Raw genomic sequence first — 21,162 nt, forward strand, 5'->3', positions numbered from 1 at the left:
ATCCACAATAGCCAGGATATGGAATCAACTCTAAGTGCTCATCCATGGATGAATGAATAAAGAAAGTGGTGCGTGTGTGTGTGTGCACACGTATACAAATAATGAATAGTACAATCTCTAAAGGAAGTGCCAGGTGCCAACCCCAGCAGCTCGCGGGTTCCTTGAAGGATGGGTGGATTTGGCACTGAGGAACGAACCCCTGGAGCAGCTTGAAGCAAGTGCTGCTCAGACTTATTTTAGCTCTTCTTTTATAGTATTAAGTAGAGCAGGATTAAACAAGATACAAGTTATAGAAAAATTACCACAAGATTGTCATTAACCATACTTTTCAGCAAGTGTCTAACACATAGCAGGTATATTTACTTGAAACTATTCACATATGCATATTACAGTGAAAGATATTTTCCTCTTTTCATTCTACTGACCTTTGTTTACCCTTTGGTGTCAGACCTATTGTTGGCATAATGACTATTTTATTTTAAGCTAAATTTACTGAGCTGCTAAGCAAAACATGCACTTAATCTTTAGCTCATATTATTATGTTTTTGATTTAACCTTAAAGGTCTACTCTATTACCTAAACAAGCTCAGTTGAGATTAAGTTAGGTTATTTACTGCCAAACAATCAGTGTGAGGGTTCAATTTTTATCCTAATATTCTTTATGTTATTGATTTGTCCTCTACCTATTGTAATACACATGTGAGACCTAAGCCAACATAAACTACTCATAACCAGTTAACATGTGATGAGGGCATTTGATCGTAAGATAATATTTTTCTAGTTGTTTGTATATGCTGTTTCTTTGTTCTTTAGTCCTACATTTCCAGGGTGGCCCTTGACATCCAAGCCTTTGAAGGAAGGACAAACTTTGGACATTTGTCCATTTACCATAAATCTTAATTATTTATTCACCATGTTCATTGTACACTCCTGTATAGGGAAGAGGTGTATCTGTGGGAGGTGGGTCCTTATACTTATTCGCTGGTTTCCCTCTAGGTGAATACCACAAACGTCCTCCAATCTTGTAAGCTAAGTAGGTCGGTCCTTGTACTGTGGGGACAACAAGTCTCCTGTTTTTCAGGCTGTTTTGCTGGTAAAGCATTAACGGGGCCAAGTGTGTTCAGCACAGGAGCAAGCAATTCCTGTAACTGTAGTGTTCTGAAGAACTCCTCAAACTCTGTACCTTTAGACTTATTATGCGTGTAAGGAAACTGGCCTCCCCACCACCTGTCAATCTGCGATCCGCCTGCCTCTCCTGTTACAGGAATTTCCGGCCTCCCCATCACCTGTCAGTCTGCGTTCTTCCCGCCTCTCATGTTACAGGAATTTCCGGCTTACGTTGCCGTGATCTTCCTGCCTCCCATGTTACGTTCTAATATGTCATTGGTGCATCAGTCAGTCTGTAAGAATTCTCCTCCGCCATTGGTTCTTCTCATCCCACGAAATTCCTGTGTCTGAGAGAAAATTTGCGCCATGTTCTCTCTTTCCTTCTTCCCTTTCCCTCAGCAGACTGCATCGTCTGCATAAAAGAAAAGTTCCTTGTGTGAGACCTGTGTCTGCGGAGTGTTTTCTGGGAGCTAGCGATGAACCATAACTGCCCCTAACAATGCATGATATTGGTACATTTTTTTTTATATTGGTACATTTTTTAAAGCATTCCTCATCCTCCCCCAAGCTCTGTAGATTCATTGAGGTTAAATTCTTATCACAACAATCCAGGGAATATGATTTGCAGTTGCATAGTTATAAGTATGATAATGACAAGAAAACACCCAATTCCTAGGAGCGATGACAGTAGCAATTTCCTGGAATGGTGGCCTTGCCAAGCCCTTCCCCATGCTTGGACCATGTCAAGCAGCTTGGTGGGAATGGTCCCCACCAAAGAAGGAAATTCTGTCATTTTGACATGGATGGCCTGGAGGACACTGCATTAAGTGAAATAACCTAATGGTACACAGAGAAGTCACATACCACATGATCTTCCATATGGAATCTAAAAAAGGCAAACTACAGAGAAGCAGAATGGTGGTTATCTCTGTTCAGAGGATAAGAGAAAGGGGGAGATATTGGTGGACGAGTGCAAAGTTTCAGTTATGGAAGATGAATTAACCCTGGATGAATTAACCATGGCATGTTGAGTGACTACAGTCAATAATATTGTATACTAGAAATTTGCTAGGAGGGCACATCTTAAATGTTCTCAACACACACACACACACACACACACACACACACATGATATGGTAATTCGTATGATTGTGGTAATTATTTCACAATGTACACATATGTAAGAAAACACCAAGTTATTTATTTTAAAATTATTTTTACTTATTCCTCAATAAAATTGGGTAAAAAAAATCTAAAAAGGTTACAAAATATATCCCAAACTAAGTTTCTCCAAATGGAGTGAGTACATTGCAAGTGGTGTGTGTGCAAGACAACATAGTTAGATGTGGGAGGAAAACAACCCATTTTCATATATTTAGTAAATTGTTATTAATATTTTATATACCGAGTGGCACTAACACACACCCATCTTTATCACAGTTGACTGTTATAAAGTGTGTGGGATGGAACCTGAAGAAGACTGGGAATTCCACTGCATGTAGGATGACAGGGCACCCTGCTAGTTTCTTCATTTGCTTGTTCATTTTAAGCTTATTATGACAAGAGTGTATGTAAGTTAAAGAATTAATGTGTTTTACTATTTCATATTGTATTAACTAACATAACTATCACAAATTGAATAAGCAGCTTCAAAAACACTCCTTCTAAGAAACCACAGGTTGAAAACACCAACAAAGCAAGCACAAACCGATGAAGGAAATATGCTTCTACTCCTTTATCAGCTTCATGAGGAATTAAAAGCAATAATCATATCTGATAATTTAATGTCATTTCTTCCCATTAAATCTCACCAGGATTTAGACGTATCAATTCATACCCATTATGGCCCTAAGTATATTTGGTCAAGGTATTAGCTACTGATAGTATGAAGTGCTTATAATTAGCAAAATATTTTTGATAAAGGAGTAGAAGCAATTTCCTTCATCGGTTTGTGCTTGCTTTGTTGGTGTTTTCAACCTGTGGTTTCTTAGAAGGAGTGTTTTTGAAGCTGCTTATTCAATTTGTGATAGTTATGTTAGTTAATACAATATGAAATAGTAAAACACAAAATATTTATAATTAGCAAAATATTTAAGATTTAAAAAATATATAATCTTCACTCTGTTATTCTAAATATTATTTACATATTAGTAAAGTGATATGTTTATGGGGGGATGTTCAAACTTGTTTTTAACTGTGAGGGTGTGCAATCAAAAAGTTCTTTAGGTTATTATCTAAAACAGCCACATTTCCCTTTGTGGTACTCTGTGGACCATAACTTCAAAAATTAATTACAATTTTAAAATAAGTATCATGGAGAAAGTAAAACAGTAGTTACTAGAGACTGAGGAGGCAGGTGGAACGGGAAAGTTTTAATGGGTATTTCCAATTTGCGGTCCCCGCCCATACCAGTGCTGGAGATCAAACCCAGGTCCTCAAGTCAGACAAGCTACACTCTCAACCCCAGCACTCCAGTTCAAAGATGAAAAGTTATGCTGATTCACGGTGGTGGTGGTTGCAATTACAAATGCGTTTAATATCAGTATTTATTTATTGGTAAATTCTGTCATGCACATTCTAAAAAATGTGCATGGGAAAAACTAGTAAGAACGAAGATTTCTAAACATAGCGAATGTTATTCGTTCCTAATTAAAATGCAACTGTATTCTTTTATAAAGGATAAATCAGTGCCTTTCTAAACCTCAAATCCTTTTTTACTCCAGTAGGTCAAAATCTTTTGCAGAAAAAAATCAACTTCCTTCTCTCTTCTATCCCAATCCTCTTATCATCTTAAGGGCAACAATCCCCCCACCCCATGTGAAATGCTACTTCCTACATGTGAAGAAACAGACTGAATCAGAAAAATTACTCTTTGTTATGTAGAACTAAAAAGAACATATTTTTAAAAAGTTATTCTTAAAGCACCTTCTCATTAAACTTTTGTGGTTCTAGACCAAGTAAGCCTTCATTGTTTTAGCTGAATCTTCTTTAACTCCTAGATCATTTTAGCGGTTTTCTCCTAACCTATAATTCTTTCTTGATCCCAATGGTACCTCATAGTAAAGGTGGAAAGCATAGTGATTGGGTCCTTTTTGTTGACCATGTGTTAATATGAACATTTCTTACAGATTTATTCCATACAGAAGATGATTTACATAACTATTCAAATGCGCACATAGCTCTGCAAAACCCAAAACTTTTACTTACATAGAATTAGCGATATATACACCCCTAGAAAGTCTATGGAAATTAATTCTTTCTCTATATATATTCAAGAGAAAATTACTAGAATCTTTTTTTGGGGGGAGGGGGGAGTCTGGGGATTGAACCCAGGGGTGCTTAAACCTTGAACTACATTCCCAGTCCTTTTTATTTTTCGACAGGATCTTGCTAAGCTGCTTAGGGCCTTGCTAAATTGCTGAGGCTAGCTTTGAACTTGCAATCCTCCTGCCTCAGACTCCCAAGTTGCAGGGATTACAGGCATGCTACTAGAAACATTTCTAAAAGACAGTTTGATTTACCATTTTACTTGTGTTTGTCATTATTCACAACTAATACCCAACGAGAAATTATATCTGTTAAGTACAGTTAAAGGCTACAACTCATTAAGGCAATTTGATCTACTCTTCCTTAATTTCAGGCCTCAACCAATTTAAAAAAAGGAAAAAAGAACAAATCCATCTCTCACCTTATCTTATATACAAGCAAAACAACCCAGGTGTGAGAGAAGTATTTTACTTTCTTTTTAAGGACATTTAAAATTCAATGAATGAATTGAGGGCTTTTATTTTTCACAAAACATTTTATATTTAATTCATCAGCTCTCTGAATTAACACTGAGGAATTATTATGCATAGCAGTTATGCAAAAATACTTTAGTTCAATGTTTTATGTGGTAGGCAGAATTCTAAAGTCCCCCAAATTCTCATGCCCTGGTATACATACCTTGTACAACCAATCCCCTCCCTGAACTGTGGGTGGAAACTGTGACTATGATGCAAATATGATTACTACATTACATGGCAAAGAGGATTTTGCAGATATAATTAAGGTTGACTTTGAATTAATCAAAAGGGGGAATGAATTATCACTATGGACTTGAGCTATTCACGTAAGCCCTCTAAATCAGGGTTTAAATCAGAGGTAGAGAAAATAAAGTGGTTTAAAATGTGGTCCTACTGGTCCTGAAGGAATAAATTGCTATGTTGTGAAGTGTTAGGTTGTGGGGCATGGCACCAAAGTGCAACAGTCCCAGGTCAACAGCAAGAAAACAGGAAACTCAGTCCTATCACCCACCAGGAAGTGAACTGACTAACTTAAATGAGCCTCAGATGGTTTAACAGAACCATTTGAGTGATTTCAGAAGTAAAAGACTCAATAGAGAACACAGTGGGTTATGTTTGAACTTCTACAGAATTGTGACTAAATGGGTGTTGTTTTAAGTTGTTACATTTATAATAATTTGCCATGCAGTCATTACGTGGGAATTAACATATATAAGGAAAAGGGAATGAAGAGGAAATTGAAAAAAGGGAATAAAACTGGTGGAATGGATCACAGGTTTTCATGTTGCATGCTCAGTGTTTCAAAATGTGATTGGTTTCAAGATAATCCTCTAGATATCAGAAGAATACACTTAAGTATCTAGTTATGTATTTCTCACCCTAAAAACTTTACATTTTGGGGCATATATAGTAAAGTACACAATATTAGTATATGTGGATAACTTATAAATATTCATATATTTAGGGTTCCTGGTTTAAAATAATTATCCCTCACAATTTTCTTATCTCATTTTATTTCTTCCATTCGTTCTATCGTGAAGTTTGAATCTATTCTAAACTCTCAAATTATACTGTTCTTTTAGGTACCTTATGACCCTATAGTGTCTTTCTAATTGCTTCTAGGAGCCCAAGCAAGTTAATTTTATTGACCAAGACAATGCCACCAAACATTTGAGAATTACATTTGGGTCACTTGTCAAATCAGAATTCCAGGTTTCTTTCCCCACCACCCCCAAGACTAATGATTGAACCCAAGGCCTCACATATACTAAACAAGCAATCTAACAAACGAGTCCTTAACAAAAATTATTTTGAGATATGGTCTCACTAAGTTGTCCAAGTTAGACTTGAACTTGTGATCTTCTTGCCTCGGTCCCCATAGTAGCTGGGATTACAGGTGTGTTGTTACTGAGCCCAACTAAATCTCTTCTTTAAAGATCAAATTTAGTAGTTATGGGGTGACCTGGAAATCTGTTTACAAACAATGCCTAAATCATTCTTCTTACTCAACTGGGCACCCAGGAACACATTCCGTTTGTGAGTGGAAATCATGCTCTTTAAGAGAAACACAACTGTATCATTCCTTAAGGCAGAATGAACTATGAAGTGCCCATACAAATGTATGTAGGAAGCTACAAAATACAAGTTGGGAAGTATCTCAATATATCTTGCTTCCAATATTTACTTGTGATACCTCATGCCCCATGCTGAATGGGCATTCTAATTTCTAGAATGCTAACACATGTAAAGAAACAAATTTTTCAAGGTTATTATGGAAGACTATGTGAACTAGTAAGCAATCTTTGTACCACGTGTGCTTATTCACCAAATTTATTTTTGAACATTCAGAACACCAGATTATGACATTAAAAAGAAAGCACCAAAATTGCTACACATTAATACCTGAGCAGAGACTGAAGGCAAATATTCATCTATTAAACTTACACCATAATGTGGAAACATAGGAAAAAAAATTCACAACACTCTATGAAGTACAATAAGTAGCACTTTTTCTGAATTACAACCAGTTAAATGTAACAATGTTAACTACACCATACCAAAAATACACACGAAATTACACATAAGTGTATTTAGTACACCATACATTGTACAAAGTACTGGAGAAGATCATGCATGTTTAAATGGAAAGATCTGCAAGGTGACAAGTTTTCAATATATACTACAGGACAAGTTCCTTTGTACTGTTAAGTACTGTTATGATGCACTGTACTTTCTGGATAAGAACAGAATTAATATGCTAATAAACGATTTCTTACTGAGTCTATCTCAGAACAACACAGTTTGTCCTCTGTAAAATTTTTAACTGTGATATAAAAAAATTGATGCAGGTTGAAAGCCACTTATTTTACTACATACCCTTGCCCAAATTACTTCCTTGTCAATTTGACCAGGCTTTAAGGAAAGACACGTCATCTTTCTATATGGTTTAGAGAAACCTACTTTCTTGTCTTTGGGGGATGATAGTGGAGGTAAAATAGGAAGAAACAAATGTTTTGAGTTTATGTTCAAACCTGAAACTGAAAAATAAAACAGAAACTCTGAGAACACAGAAACGTGGGCATCTTTTGGTAGAGAACATGATTGTCTTGTAAATGGAATAATTTGAACTTTAATAGAAATTGTGCCCATTATTTTAAATAAGCACAGTAAAGATACAAAACTATATATTAAAAAAACAAGCAAACAAAAACTGGAGCCAGTTTTGTCTTGGTATCTTAAAAGTAATTAGGAAGGAAAAAAGAAAAAAGAGAAAAACTTTAAAAGATACACTACATGAATCTGAGCTTAGTTGCTAAAAGTCATTATTGGGTACATAAACCTTATTTGAAACATACAAATACAAACCAACAATCTGAAGAAAAATGATCATAGGTCTTAGGAAAGAGTTCACTTCTTTGTTATATTATTCATTAATATGACAAAAAATTAAATTTTGAAGATTTGTATTTCCATGCACAATATGTTCATAGGTGCCATGACCTTCTCCTAAAATAATATTTTTTTCCACAAAAACTTTAGCCAAACTTAATTTTATACATCTATGTGGCCTAAGTCAATCTTAATTTGAAAACAAGAACTCTGGAAATTAAGGGAGGTCTCGAGAACAACAGTTCGGCAAATATTAAGTGAAGTACTAGTCAACTTTTAAAATTTTATTATCATCAACTTCAAAGCAAAGGATCTCGGACCAGTTAGAAAAGGCCACCCACAATAAAATATACAGGTATAAAATTGCAGGGCATTTCTTTATCATTTTAAGGCACAGTCTTTTTTTTACCCCAAATGACTACAAGTTCAAGGTCACAGTGATATATATTTAATTTTGGTCTGGTTTCTCATGGGTATGTTGCTACATTTATAGTTAGTGTTAAGTTTAAGAAACTGTAATACAATCAATTCAAAATAATATATTTAAGTCATTTTTATGTTTTTAAAAATGTAAATGCATAACACAATTTCCTAATATATATACACTAAAAATTGGATTTCCTCCCACCCCCACAACAGAGGAGCACAAGGTTATTTCTATCAGTATTACATCAAATACCTATTTGACAATGTAGAAAGCATGATTATGTTAAAATACAGACATCGCCTATTTGGGATAAATTGTTCAACGCAGAGGACAAACTCATTCCAAAGGACAGTATACAGTAAATTCAGATCTTGTACATTTCTTTTCACGAATATCACCCACAGTCCCCATTAGATAACTGGATAAACTGTCATTAAATCAAGGCCAAATATTTCAACATTGGCTTTTCTGTGCTACCTCTACTTCCAACAGTATTTATACAAACTGTATCGACATTACTGGGCAGAGAAACATGATTAAATGATGAGAAAAACTATGAAGATCTGAAACTTCCCTAAAGTTTATATGGGGAGAAATTGAAGCACTGCAAGCAGATAACCAGCAATTTCTGAGTCTATCATATTTCTACTTTTCTCTCACAAGCACCACCATATTAATGTAACCTTTAGCATTAACATCGTGATTGTTTTATAATATTTTCCTTTAAGATTCATATTTTAAAAAGTTTATTTCATTATACTATGCTAGGGTCTAGAGGATAATTTCCCCATGTGGCCATAAAAGGAAATGAGTGGAAACACACAGAAAACAAAAGAAATTGCAAATTTCAATTAACATAAATAAGACACCTGTATCTGTACAAAAAAAAAAAAGCTTTATATCACAAAATTAATCAGAAGCAAAATTATTTCAAATGATTACTTCAAAGATAAAGGTCAGTATTGGATGAACTGATTTTTACCAAATAAAATCAGAAAACATTAAAAAAATCATATAAAATAAACAAATTATACCATAGCTGAATATTTTCAAAGAAATTAGAATATGGAATTTCCATGATATACACATTTATTATAAGTCCTAAATGAAAAATACTGAAAAGATTATTTTTGCTTTAATCCCAATACATTAAGAAAGTTTCATTGGCACAAATATCCAGAGGTATTTTACAATTCATTTAGCTTTGGTGGTAAAGTATGTTTACCAGATGAATACAGTTATCAAGTTTCCAATACAGAGCTTTGATGCTAATAAGAATTCAAATGTGTTTTCTTCTTAAAAAAGGGATGTAAAAAGTTTAATATGAAACAGAACAAGTGCAACATGAAATACAAAATATGCCTACCATTTAGGCTTTTGAACAGTTAGTAGCTATACTTTGTCTATAAACTTTTTTACTCCTAACATTACTACTATATAAATACGAAAAGTCAAAATAACATTAAAAAATAGCATATGAATTTTACAAAATGGCTACTTTTAGATTCCCTAAACTAAGATTAGAATTTGAATATGCAAACAAACTTATACTACTTAAAATACACCAACAGATACAGTTTTTCATAAATGTTGAAAGTTACAATGGATAGAATGTTTACAGATTGATTCTGACTCTTATGCAAAATCCTCAGAAATTAACTGGTTTCCTGGTATCTAAAAACTTACATTTTGAGCAGCATAACACTTTCAGAAAGTACTGTACTTGATTTCAAAAGCATTAATCTAAGACAATTTAATCAAGATCTTAGAATATCACTTAACTTTTGCACAACCTGTTATCAATTTAGATGTACGTCACATTCATATTATTAATGCAATAACAGCTTGTTTATTCTATTTCCAAAGTTTGTTCTGTTTTTGAAATTAAGTTACTAATATACAAAATTCAGTATTCTCTATTCATAATATAACTTATTTAAAACTGTGAATTATTGAGCAATCACAGTACACATATTTGGACTTGGATCACTGACTCAACTTTTCTATTATCCTTATGAAAAGCAAAGACTTATTTTCTCAAGTCACTAAAACTTACTGTGAAAGAATGAGTAATGATTACAAATAAACTTCAGAATTTGAAATGTTCTTAGTTCAAAAAGACTGGGATAAAATTTCAGCTTTCAAATAATTTTATAATTTTGTAAAAGTATCTTCTGCATTTACATTTATTTGCTAAGAAAGTTTTCCTGGCAGGGTCTAATTTCCTAAAACAAAGATAATTTTATTGCTCCCTTTAGTCTGATAAGTGTGTGGCATACTCTCCCAATTGATTTTTCCCCCTTAATAAATTTCACAAGGTATCTTGTTTCCTATGGTATACAAATTCAAAAATCCTACAACACTGAGAAAACACAAAGTGATGATGAAAAATAACCAAAAAATGCCCAGTCATAGAAAGGCCTAACACATTTTTGGATTTTCCCCAAATGATTTTAATAAACAGTTCCTAAAACTTCAAATGCAACACTCTAAGGTTTTATATTTAACTAAATGATAATGCAAGACATTACACTTATTTAGAACTAATCTAAGATGAAATTATGTCAACTGATTTATCTGGAGATGCAGAAATCAGATCTAGTTTACCTTATATTTATGTTTCCCTAATTTTCCCAGAGCTTTAAAAAGCTACATTGAAAGGTGAGTTTTACTTCCTTTTATTTCCCTTGACCACCTTCTTTAAAAGTGCTAATAAGCAGCCAGGCTAAATGAACACATTATGCTATAAATGAGAAGGCTGTAGAGTTAAGGAAGCTATAGGAACTAGAAAATGAAAAAAAATTCTGCTTTGTACAAGTAGTGTATCTATATGAGTGCTAAGATAATCAGTAACAAACATTTAGTAGGCCTACCTACTACAGTTTTTTATTTTTCTTTACTAAATTATCATGTTGATATTAGTAAAGTTATTTCAACCAAGAAAAGGCATTCCATTATATGTATCTGAATTTATCTGACTAAAATATTTAAAAATTAATAGATTAATTAATCAATATATTATTAACATACATGAAAGGGATTAAAAATCAATGTTAATGAATTAAGAACCACTGCCTTAAATATTTTAATTTTGGTGAAAACTAAGAAAATAAGAACCTAATTTAACTCTGGTATGAAAATGATCCAGAAATAAAGTTAACAGGTGCTGATAGAGTAGCTCAGTGGTAGAGTGTGTGCTTAGTTTGTGAGAGGGCCTGGGTTGGCTCCCCAGGGACCACCCCCACTACCACACACCATGTTGGGGATTTCTATCATATTATGGATTCTAGATTATAACAGCAATAACTCCAGGGGAGGTGTTAGAAACACTGAAAGTATTCAGTGTTTTTCCCTGTCCAGTCTATATCTGATCTAGTATCAACAACAGTGTCTAGGAACTATTTTATAAGCAAAAATGTTTCCTCAAAACTCAATAATTTCTAAATAAAAAATGCCCTAAGAGCAGAACACAGAAATTTACTGAACTAGATTATCTCTAGCTGCCAATAAACAATTTCTTTTTTAGTAACACTGCTAATAGGTCTGTGCTGTTTTACCAGATAATAATAAAGATTGTAAGCATGATTCCCACAGTGTGTGATTTAAAGGCAAAGGAGTTTTCTTAAGTGATAGAAATATCAATTTTGCTAATCCTCATATGGAACCTACCTCTCACCTCTGGTAGCTACCTGCATTTAAAGTGCTTGATGAAGACCCTGTCAAAAATGTGTATATATATATATGTATCTTTGTATACATACAAATATAATGGCCAATAACCTAACCTACTACTGTTTATAAAATGTTTAATTAATTTTGTAGTCCTTAAAATGAAATATTTTATTGGCTTAAGTCTTTAGAACTTATGAAAAGTCCACTCCCACAAAAAATACATTAGGGAGAATTAGTATTCCTAGTTTGCTAATTTAAAAAGCAAAATGTACTGCTCCCAAGTGAGAAATTCAAGCTTGTAAGATTTTATCCTTGAGCAGTACTGACTAACCAAGGACTTTAGCTCTCATAAACATAATGATCATGGCTGTCAAGAGAAGATCCGAATTAATAAATTTCCTAATGTTCTTTCTGTATATAGATCTAAGTTCAAACTCAGCAAATGACACATTTAACCTATAACTTGGGATACAACTATAGTAACAGTAACAAAAGATACGAGCATAAAAGTTGTTTTATATGTACAGCCAAATATAGGTAGATGTGTTCCTATTTAAATATATATGTGGTATGCCACAGAAACAAGTGTATAATCTAATAAAAATCTCTTTCCTCTCAGGTATTGAACATTCAAGAATTTTATGGTTTAGTGTTTTTGCTACTTCTCTCAAACAAACAAAAGCCTGGTATGTCTCTAAGTTTACTATGAGGTTATCACACCCTTTAATGGTCTTGGTAAGTGATAATGTGAATACTGAACAATAAGCATGAAACTGAAAATGACAACAATGGAATCATGCGAACTTACAACCCTCAGAGGACAGAGTAATACCCTTTCTAACTAATGCTAAAATACAAGGACCTGAGGAGGAATTAAGAAGGAAAATGAGTTAATGCCCCACAGTTATTAAAGTGGGAGGGACCCTCTATAGAGTTAACAGCTGAGAGGTTGCAATGGAGTCCAGGTACAATGGCAGATGAAACAAAACTGATTTTCTAGGTTGTCCCAGGGTACTAACAAGGACAAAAATTCACATGTGCAACTGTGGAATCGCCAAAACTTAAGGACATTACTTAAGAGGTTTGGGGTGTTTTTAGTACACACATGTAAATGAAGGGCTCCATGAGCCAGGTGCACTTCAGCCTGAGTTTATTCTATGTGAAGCAAAGAGTACTATCCTCTTCTACCATGCTCCATTACCTTCTTCAAACTCTTTGAACCAAAATTTGAAATGAAATAGAAATGTTACTCTCTTATCTGTCAAACAGAAATCCTAGAAGTCACATGGGCAAATAAAGATTCCACTGTTAAACCTATTGGCTAACATCCCCTATCTATCGAGGTGTATTGTTTATATTTATGCTACTAATGTGATTAACACTTGTTTACTGTTATCCCATTAGCAGTATAATTTCATCCATCTGTTGTATACTATACTTGATCATGTTGATTTTTTTTTTTCACAGTGGACAAAATTAGTGCAAACCTAGAGTTGTTTCTGACTGCTAGGGTTGTCTTTTAATAAGCTATCATAGCCTGAAAACCTTTTGGAAATCATGGGGTAATGAATTAATCAAATGGTATAAACCAAATAAACAAACTACTGCAATCCCAATAACTGTGAGAATATTCTTTAACAACAGATTTCTTAAAAGGTCTCCTGGTATTCACCAAGAATATATGATAAGATTCATATCTGAAAATAACAGGAATATTTCATTGTTTTGAATCTGACTCATGTTCTCATCGTCAGTCTTGCTCTGGTTACCAAAAAGCAGATCTCCTTATAATTCAAAGCTCTATTTCCATAGATGGAAGAAGACAAAAGGCCTATTCTGTTTACCACAGCTGCCAAAAACCAGCCAAAGACTCTTTGTGGTAATTTAACTTCTGAGAAGCCAAACAGAATGAATTTTGTGTGTCTTTTCTTTTTTTTTTATCAATTTTTTAGGACTTATTTTTCAATACATAAACTATAGATAGCAAATATAAAACAATCCATTTTTCAGAAGAAAGTTTGATGAAACAAGTAGAATGTCTGACGTGAGACTACAAACAACGTTGCATCTACTGAGTCTCTAGAAAAAGATCCTTGGTATGGCTGATGAAGTAGATTAGGTGATATGCATGGGAGTCCTCAAAGACAGTGGCCATCATATCCCTTCACTAATTTTTCAAAAATGACTAATACCCAGATGCCACAGCACAAAACAAAACCATGCTTCATCTATTTTCCTCAAGCATTACAAAACTAATTTCCTATTTTCAATACTGTAAAAATAGATTTGTCTTCTCCAAAGATCTTGCTGCCCATGTTGGTGGATCTGTGTGTTCACTCTTACTACTGGCCTCAAAGGCATAAATCATTTTTATCATCACGTAAGTCCAATCTTACATAAAGTTGCATAATGCATGGAGTAAGAGAGGAATGAAGACAAAGCATGGAACCCTGTATAAGTGTGCTGATCCAAAAGCAATCACACCAACAGCCAAAGGAAGTGGAAATTGTGAGGCAGTCTTCAACAATTTACTGTAAAGAGAGAAAGAAAGATACATTGTTATGTAAACTGCAATGAGAGCTAAAACAGAATATGTCAATCTTTTATACATTTTTAGGAAAGGTAAGTATTCTAAGTGATTGTAAATGAAATAATTTTTAATGTAATTAATTTACCTGTCCATGATTTTTTAAAAGAGAAATATGAGCTATATTTTGACTAAAAAAGGGGAAAACATTTCTATGCAGAAACTAGCCACTTTTAATGTTTCAAATTTTAACAACAGAAAAATGTTAGTTTGACTTTTACCTAACAATACTACCTCTAAAAATTTATCCTAACAAAAATAATGATATTCACTAAGACACAGCTATAGAAATGTTTATTTTAATCTTACAGTAAAAATAAGACAAGCAAACCCAAAAGGAACATTTCTTCCTTTACTTATTGATTTGTACTGGGGCTTGAACCCAGGGGCACTTTACCATTGAGCTATATCTCCTGTCCTATTTGTTTTTTATTTTTAGACAGGGTATTGCCAAGTTGCTGAGGTTAACCTTGAACTTGCAGTTCTCCTGCCTCAGCCTCCTGAGTCACTGGTATTTACAGGCATGTACCACTGTGCCCAGCAGGAACATTCTTTAATTCCCAATGAAAGAATCATATAAGTTAAGATACTAAATGTTTTTAAGAAATACTACTCTCAGGAAAGACTATCACCCTTTTACTCTGAAAAGAGAGACACTGCAGATAAGAAGGGTTAAAAAGCTTACCTAAAGACATAAAAATATTGAATGGCAGAGCCAATATATGAGGCCCAGGTTGGTTTGATTCTAGAATATTTGCAAATATCTTCCAGAATCAACTGAAAAGGCTCCCAGAGCAAACAATCAGTGAATTAAAAGCCAAGTACTATTATGGAGAATTTTAACCATATACCAAAGTAGTCTAACAGCGTAGTGAATCCTCATGCACCTGTTAGCCAACTTCAAAAATTAGCAAATCATGGCCAATCTTAATTTCACCCACATCTCCATCTACTTTTACTCCTCCTGTACTTCTTAGAAGTAAATCTTAGATATAGCTTTAAAGGGTTAACTTTTTAAAGAAAATAACCCATATTATTACATCCTAGCATGTAAAACTTATAATTAAAACAAGTATAATATACTTACATATAAACCCATAATACTGTTACTTTTAGGAATAATTAAATTAATTACAAATAAAGAATATGCTTCAGAAGTAAAAACAAAGGGTGATAAAGTCCAAGAACAGACTTAAGAAAAAGAAAGATTAATGTATCATACCTTGATTTTACTGAAACTGTGTAAGTATTTCCAAGAATTGCCATAGTTGGAATAAGGATAAATGCCAAAGGTTTGCATGGATCAGGATTAAGTTTAAAATAATACCTAAATAAAAGAAAAAAACATAAATCAACAAAACAGAACTGTTCACTTTAAAAATCAACCAATCAATTAGGTACTGGAGCTTGAACCCAGGGGCACTTTATCACTGAGCTACAACCCCAGCATTTTTTGCTTGTTTATTTTTTGAGAAAGGGTATCACTAAATTTCTGAGGCTGGCAACTATGGCTGTGCACCACGGCACCTGGCTTGATCATTTTAAATTACCAGAATCAATCAAATTAAATAATTTTCAAAACATTCCAAAAGCAATATGGATAGAAGAAAGCTCTAAAAAGCTCATGAAATCTTTAATAAGTACTTTTCGCTCTACATCATCCTATAACCCAAGGTTTTATATGGAGAATTATGTTCAGACATGAGTAAAGGAAATGAAAACATCCATCATGAAAGATTTCCCTTTTATAATCAGTATAGGTCTAAAAGGTAATACATAGTTTTTAAAAGACAAATTATTTAAAACACATCAAAGCTGCCCTATAATAGATACAATGAATGAAAAGTTACCATTCCTTATCTTTTTAAAATTCAAAAATCTCATCTCTTGTTTTTATGTCAGTAAGATGTCTATAGCTTTTCTGAATCATAAGTTTGTGCTCCCCAAATAATTACAACTGCAAATCTGTGAACACAAATCTGGATCTTAACTAAAATGAGGGATAAAAAGATATTAACATCTGGTAACCTTTGATTTCATTTATTGAACTTATTTTTAGTTCTAACAACTTAAAAAAATACTTTCAATACTTAGATAATCTGAAAGCTTTATATTATTTTTTTTAATGTGTAGGGGCTTGACTACTATTTGAATGAGGTGGCCTTTTATTTAGAAATGTACCAATAAGTAAAAATACAAATCACTCATTTTTGAAGATTTTTGGAGGAGTTGATATTCCAAAAGTTTATATTCTTGTAGTGAATGAGAAAATGTGAACGTATTGAAAATAAATTTCATAGCTTCCCGGTCTTAAGGAATTTTCATGGGCCACCAGGAATATAAGCAAGTCTCTACTTACAGATAAGTTATTGTCTAAACCACAAAAATAATAATTACATAAATGAAACTCACCTAAGATTCTTTAACCAATAAATTAAAGATGGCATGCTGAGTAATACAATCCATGTTAATAAGTTAATCACAGTACTGTGCATGCGAAGACTGTCTTCAGCATCACTAGCAGATAAACGAAGATGGTGTACTGCGGAGTCTTTATGGTGATTGGATTTTTTTTCACTTCTTCTAGAGTGTTTGGGATTCTACAAAGCAATAAAGTAAAAATATCAAGATATTAAGTACACAAAAATAAATCAGAGATATTTGTTTTATTTAGAATTATAACTACTAAACAGTTAAATATGTATATCTTTCCATTACCAAACTGAAATAAAAACTGAAATGTAAATGGTACCTAATTAAATGGTTACAGTTATGAAAGTTTTATTCTTTTGACTTGCTATTTTCACTGCTGAGAATATAGCCTCTAAGTAATTGCTCAAAGTAAAACTTAAAAGATAATATTTCATAATAATAACAAAAATGACACAGCTACTAACAAAGGTCGAATTAAATTTATAACAGTTTACATCTATTTTAATAATCTTTAAGTTCACTTTTATTAAAGTTATTTAAAAATTCATAAGACTTTCACACACTATCAAATTCTAACCTTTCTGAAAAATAAACATATTTTCTAATGTTCATTCATATTAAAGCTAGGTAGAAGTTTTAAAATACAACGTACCACGGGCTGGCTATTTTTAAAAGTTGTTAGGCTGGCTTGCAGATGAACAATCTAGGAGAAAAAAATAACTTTAATTTTACTTGTTTTGTGACAAAAGGGATAGGAATTTTTATTAAAACTGAGAAGCACTGTAATCTGAAATCTTAAAAATCTGAACTAAAAATTCATTGAAATATTTACAAACATTCTTTTAGAAAGATAAAATAACAACATATGCTTGCTACCATGTATTAAAACAAGAAAATACTTGGAAACAAAACAATACAAACTTCCAGAGTATGTAGGGACCAGGATATGTTACTACACCTTTTGCATCCTGTGAACCTACGTTTGAATGAAGGCTTGCTATAGCCATTTTATGTATCTTACAGGTAAAAAATTTGATTATACTCAATGTAAGAAGTTAAATACAAATAAAAAATACAAATCAGTAATATACAGTGGTATAAGAACTTGAAAAACATCTGTACATTTAATATATTTGTGTTCCTTAAGTATCTGAGAAAGTTTTGCTTTTGTATCAGTTGTTTGAAATGCCTAATTAAAAACACTAAATATGCTGTATTTATGGATTAAAGTAGGTTTAAATATTTTTTCAGATGCACATGAAGTTCCTTTGAAAAACTAAAAATAATTTGTAATGAGTATATGTTAGTATTAAAAGCAGAGGCAAACATCTTTGTTCAAGGGCTGGGGTTGTGCTTCAGTGGTGGAGTGCTTGCCTAGCATGTATGAGGCACTGGGTTTAATTCTCAGCACTACATATAAATAAATGAATACAATAAAGGCCCATCAACAACTAAAGTCTTTCTTCAAAAAAGAAAAAATAATTATTATCCACTTGATGTCAAGTGTCCAGAGATGAATGTGCAAGTATAACCTCCTGGATTTTTCGGCAAAAGTGTTTTTTGCTTCTTCAGTAAAATTCAGCCCATTATTTTTATCATTGTCTTCTCATTCTTTAGCAACATTTCTTAATATTTAATGTTGTCTCAGCATGATTAGTAACTTGATTTCCAACTAACGTTTTGCTTTCTCTCATCCATGTTTAAAGAGGTGTAAATCAAACCTTTCTGATAAAATTTTTTAAAATGCTATTATTTGCAAGAATAAGAAGCAACCTAAAACAGACTATGTCTGTTCTCCTTTGTCTTTTTTTTTAGCAAAAAAACTGACTTGAATCAGTAATTTCAGTTCTACAGTAACTGTATCATTTAAATAACCAAGATGTTTAGAAACCTTTATTTAAATCTGTTATATAAGAGAAGGATGTTATAATAGTAATTAAAATTTTCATTAACAGCCTACAAGGCACTCTACAACCTCCTAATAAAAAGCCCAGTCATTCTGGCTCTACTACTGAGTTGACGTACCTTAAATACATAGTAAAGGTAAGAAAGAAGGATGGCAAGAGCTCCACAAGTTGTCCAACTAACTATGATCAAAACAACTGTCAAAAAAGGCAAGTCTGGTGATATCATCTTGATATCTTTAGGAAGTTCAGAGGGTCTGGAATAAGACAAAAGTTTAAAATAATAGAGTAACAGACATTTATACAGTCACATATAAAAAGAAAAAAATATGCAGGTTGAGCATCCCTAACCCCAAATTGGAAATTCTCCAAAATTCAAAAATTTTAACACTAACATGTTACAAGGGGCAATTCCATGCCTGATCTCATGTGATGGGTTATTTTCAAAATGCAGGTACACATTAAAAATACTGTATAAAATTATCTTTGGGTTATTTGTATAAGGTCTGTACAAAACATAAGTGAATTTTGTGTTTGGACTTTGTTCACATCCCTAAGATATTTCATTATGTACATGCAAATATTCCAAAAATTTTTAAAAAATATGAAATCTGAAACAGCTGTGGTTCCAAGCATTTCAGAAGGCTAATGAACCTGAAGTACTCTGCCAGCCTCTTCTGCTTAATAATATGTAAATATTATGTGGTAAACAGTATCAACAAAGGCAAGCGGTCACATTTATTTAAGTAATACAATGTGACGGCTCCTCTTCTATTGAGATACACTAAGGCTAACACTTGTACTGAGGAAGATAAAATGTTGCCAAAGGTAACCATTAATAAGGTAGATCCTGTGCCATACATCTCCAACCTTGATAGGAAGAACAAATTTCCAAAAGCCTTGTGACCTCTCTGATGCTCGTTGGTGTTATCATCAGAAACCCCTGCCAGAAGCACCTCAGAAGGCAAAGTAAGAAGCACCACACGGGAAACTCCATTTTTCATGACAGTAAATCAGATAACGTGTCTGGTATGGAGAAGTGGCAACAGAAATTAGATTGGTGTTTCAGAAAAGCCTACCAGTAACTTCAGATTGAAACCTTGTCTTTGGGTCCTCAATGCAATTCTAGGCAGTGTCCTTGGAAGTTTTATACATTTCATCTAATAGGATGCTGAATAGTGATTGGAATTTCTTATGCTCAGGTTTCATTATCTGAGCATATATAAAAGCAGGCAGGAGGCTCTCAAGTCCAAAGCCAGCTTCAGCAAAAGGGAGGCACTAAGCAACTCAGTGAGACTCTGTCTCTAAATGAAATACAAAATAGTGCTGGGGATGTGGTTTAGTGATTAAGCGCCCGAGTTCAATCCCAGTTTAAAAAAAAAAGAAAGAAAAAGGCACTGCAGAGAAACAATACCTTCTGAGAGATTTACAACAATGAAATTTGTCAAGTTTTTTGACTAATTCTTGGCACTAAGGTCAATATCCAAGGTGGTATTTAATTTGCAATAAATGATGATCCTTGACAAAGGCACAATTTGGAACACTACTCATGCTTTTGCTAGTTATACATCTTTTCTTAGAAAATAGTTTAGTGACTCTAATTAAGAGAAGTAGGAAAGCTTTGAGTCATTCATTTTACCTTTTCAAAGTTAGCCATAATGAGGAAAGAAGTCTCACAGATGCAGAAGACAGTAGGCCACTCCAGTAGGCAGTACATGTTCCAAATAGAAAGAGAATCAAAGATACAAGGGGGAAACACATACTCTGACTAGTTAGAACAATGGCATCTAATTCTGGTAATAATAATAAGTCCCATAATTCCTTAAACCATTTATACCTGTGAACAAAAGAAAACAAAATGAAAGCAAAACAATGAATAAACACCTCCAATAACTAACATTCCAGGATTTCATGTTTGAGGTGTTTGACCATTCTCTAGCTTCCTTAATGTTCTATGATTCTCAACTTAAAAATTTATCCTGAAAAACAAGCCAGAAGTCTCTGATGAAACAAGTCAATTTATCTCCCATATGAATCTACCTATCAGCAAGTGTGAGTACTGACTCTCAACACAGATTTAGTGCTCTCTTGATTTCTATATGAAGCAATGTATTCATCATGCTTCTTTTTTTTAAGTTAAAAAGTCAACAGTTAGTTGTAATGACTAAGTAATGGTTCTTAAACAAAAAATAAAAAATGTGAATAAATTAAGTAAGTAATGTCAACTGTAATCAAGAGTTCAAAAACATAGTTTCTATAAGGAGAGAAAATGATCAGAAGCACTATTTCATCAATACCCTATGTTAGTCAATCTGGGATACCCAAAGATTATGGACCATACATATCCATTTGCAAACC

General features: G+C 33.2%; 1 protein-coding gene across 1 annotated transcript in view; it reads right to left on the reverse strand.

The window, feature by feature from the left end:
- Positions 1–6,706: 6,706 nt before the first annotated feature.
- Positions 6,707–21,162, reverse strand: part of PGAP1 (post-GPI attachment to proteins inositol deacylase 1) — an 82,239-nt gene continuing 67,783 nt past the window's right edge. Inside the window, exons 22-27 of the mRNA XM_079132584.1 lie at positions 20,444–20,641; positions 18,926–19,061; positions 17,553–17,603; positions 16,880–17,067; positions 15,690–15,794; positions 6,707–14,411 (exon numbers count right to left, since the gene is read on the reverse strand). Coding sequence (XP_078988710.1) covers positions 14,273–14,411; positions 15,690–15,794; positions 16,880–17,067; positions 17,553–17,603; positions 18,926–19,061; positions 20,444–20,641 — 817 coding nt within the window. The 3' untranslated portion in view covers positions 6,707–14,272. The remainder of the gene's footprint in view (positions 14,412–15,689; positions 15,795–16,879; positions 17,068–17,552; positions 17,604–18,925; positions 19,062–20,443; positions 20,642–21,162) is intronic.

This window comes from Sciurus vulgaris, assembly GCF_902686455.1.
Source record: "Sciurus vulgaris genome assembly, chromosome: 3".
Lineage (NCBI taxonomy): Eukaryota > Metazoa > Chordata > Mammalia > Rodentia > Sciuridae > Sciurus > Sciurus vulgaris.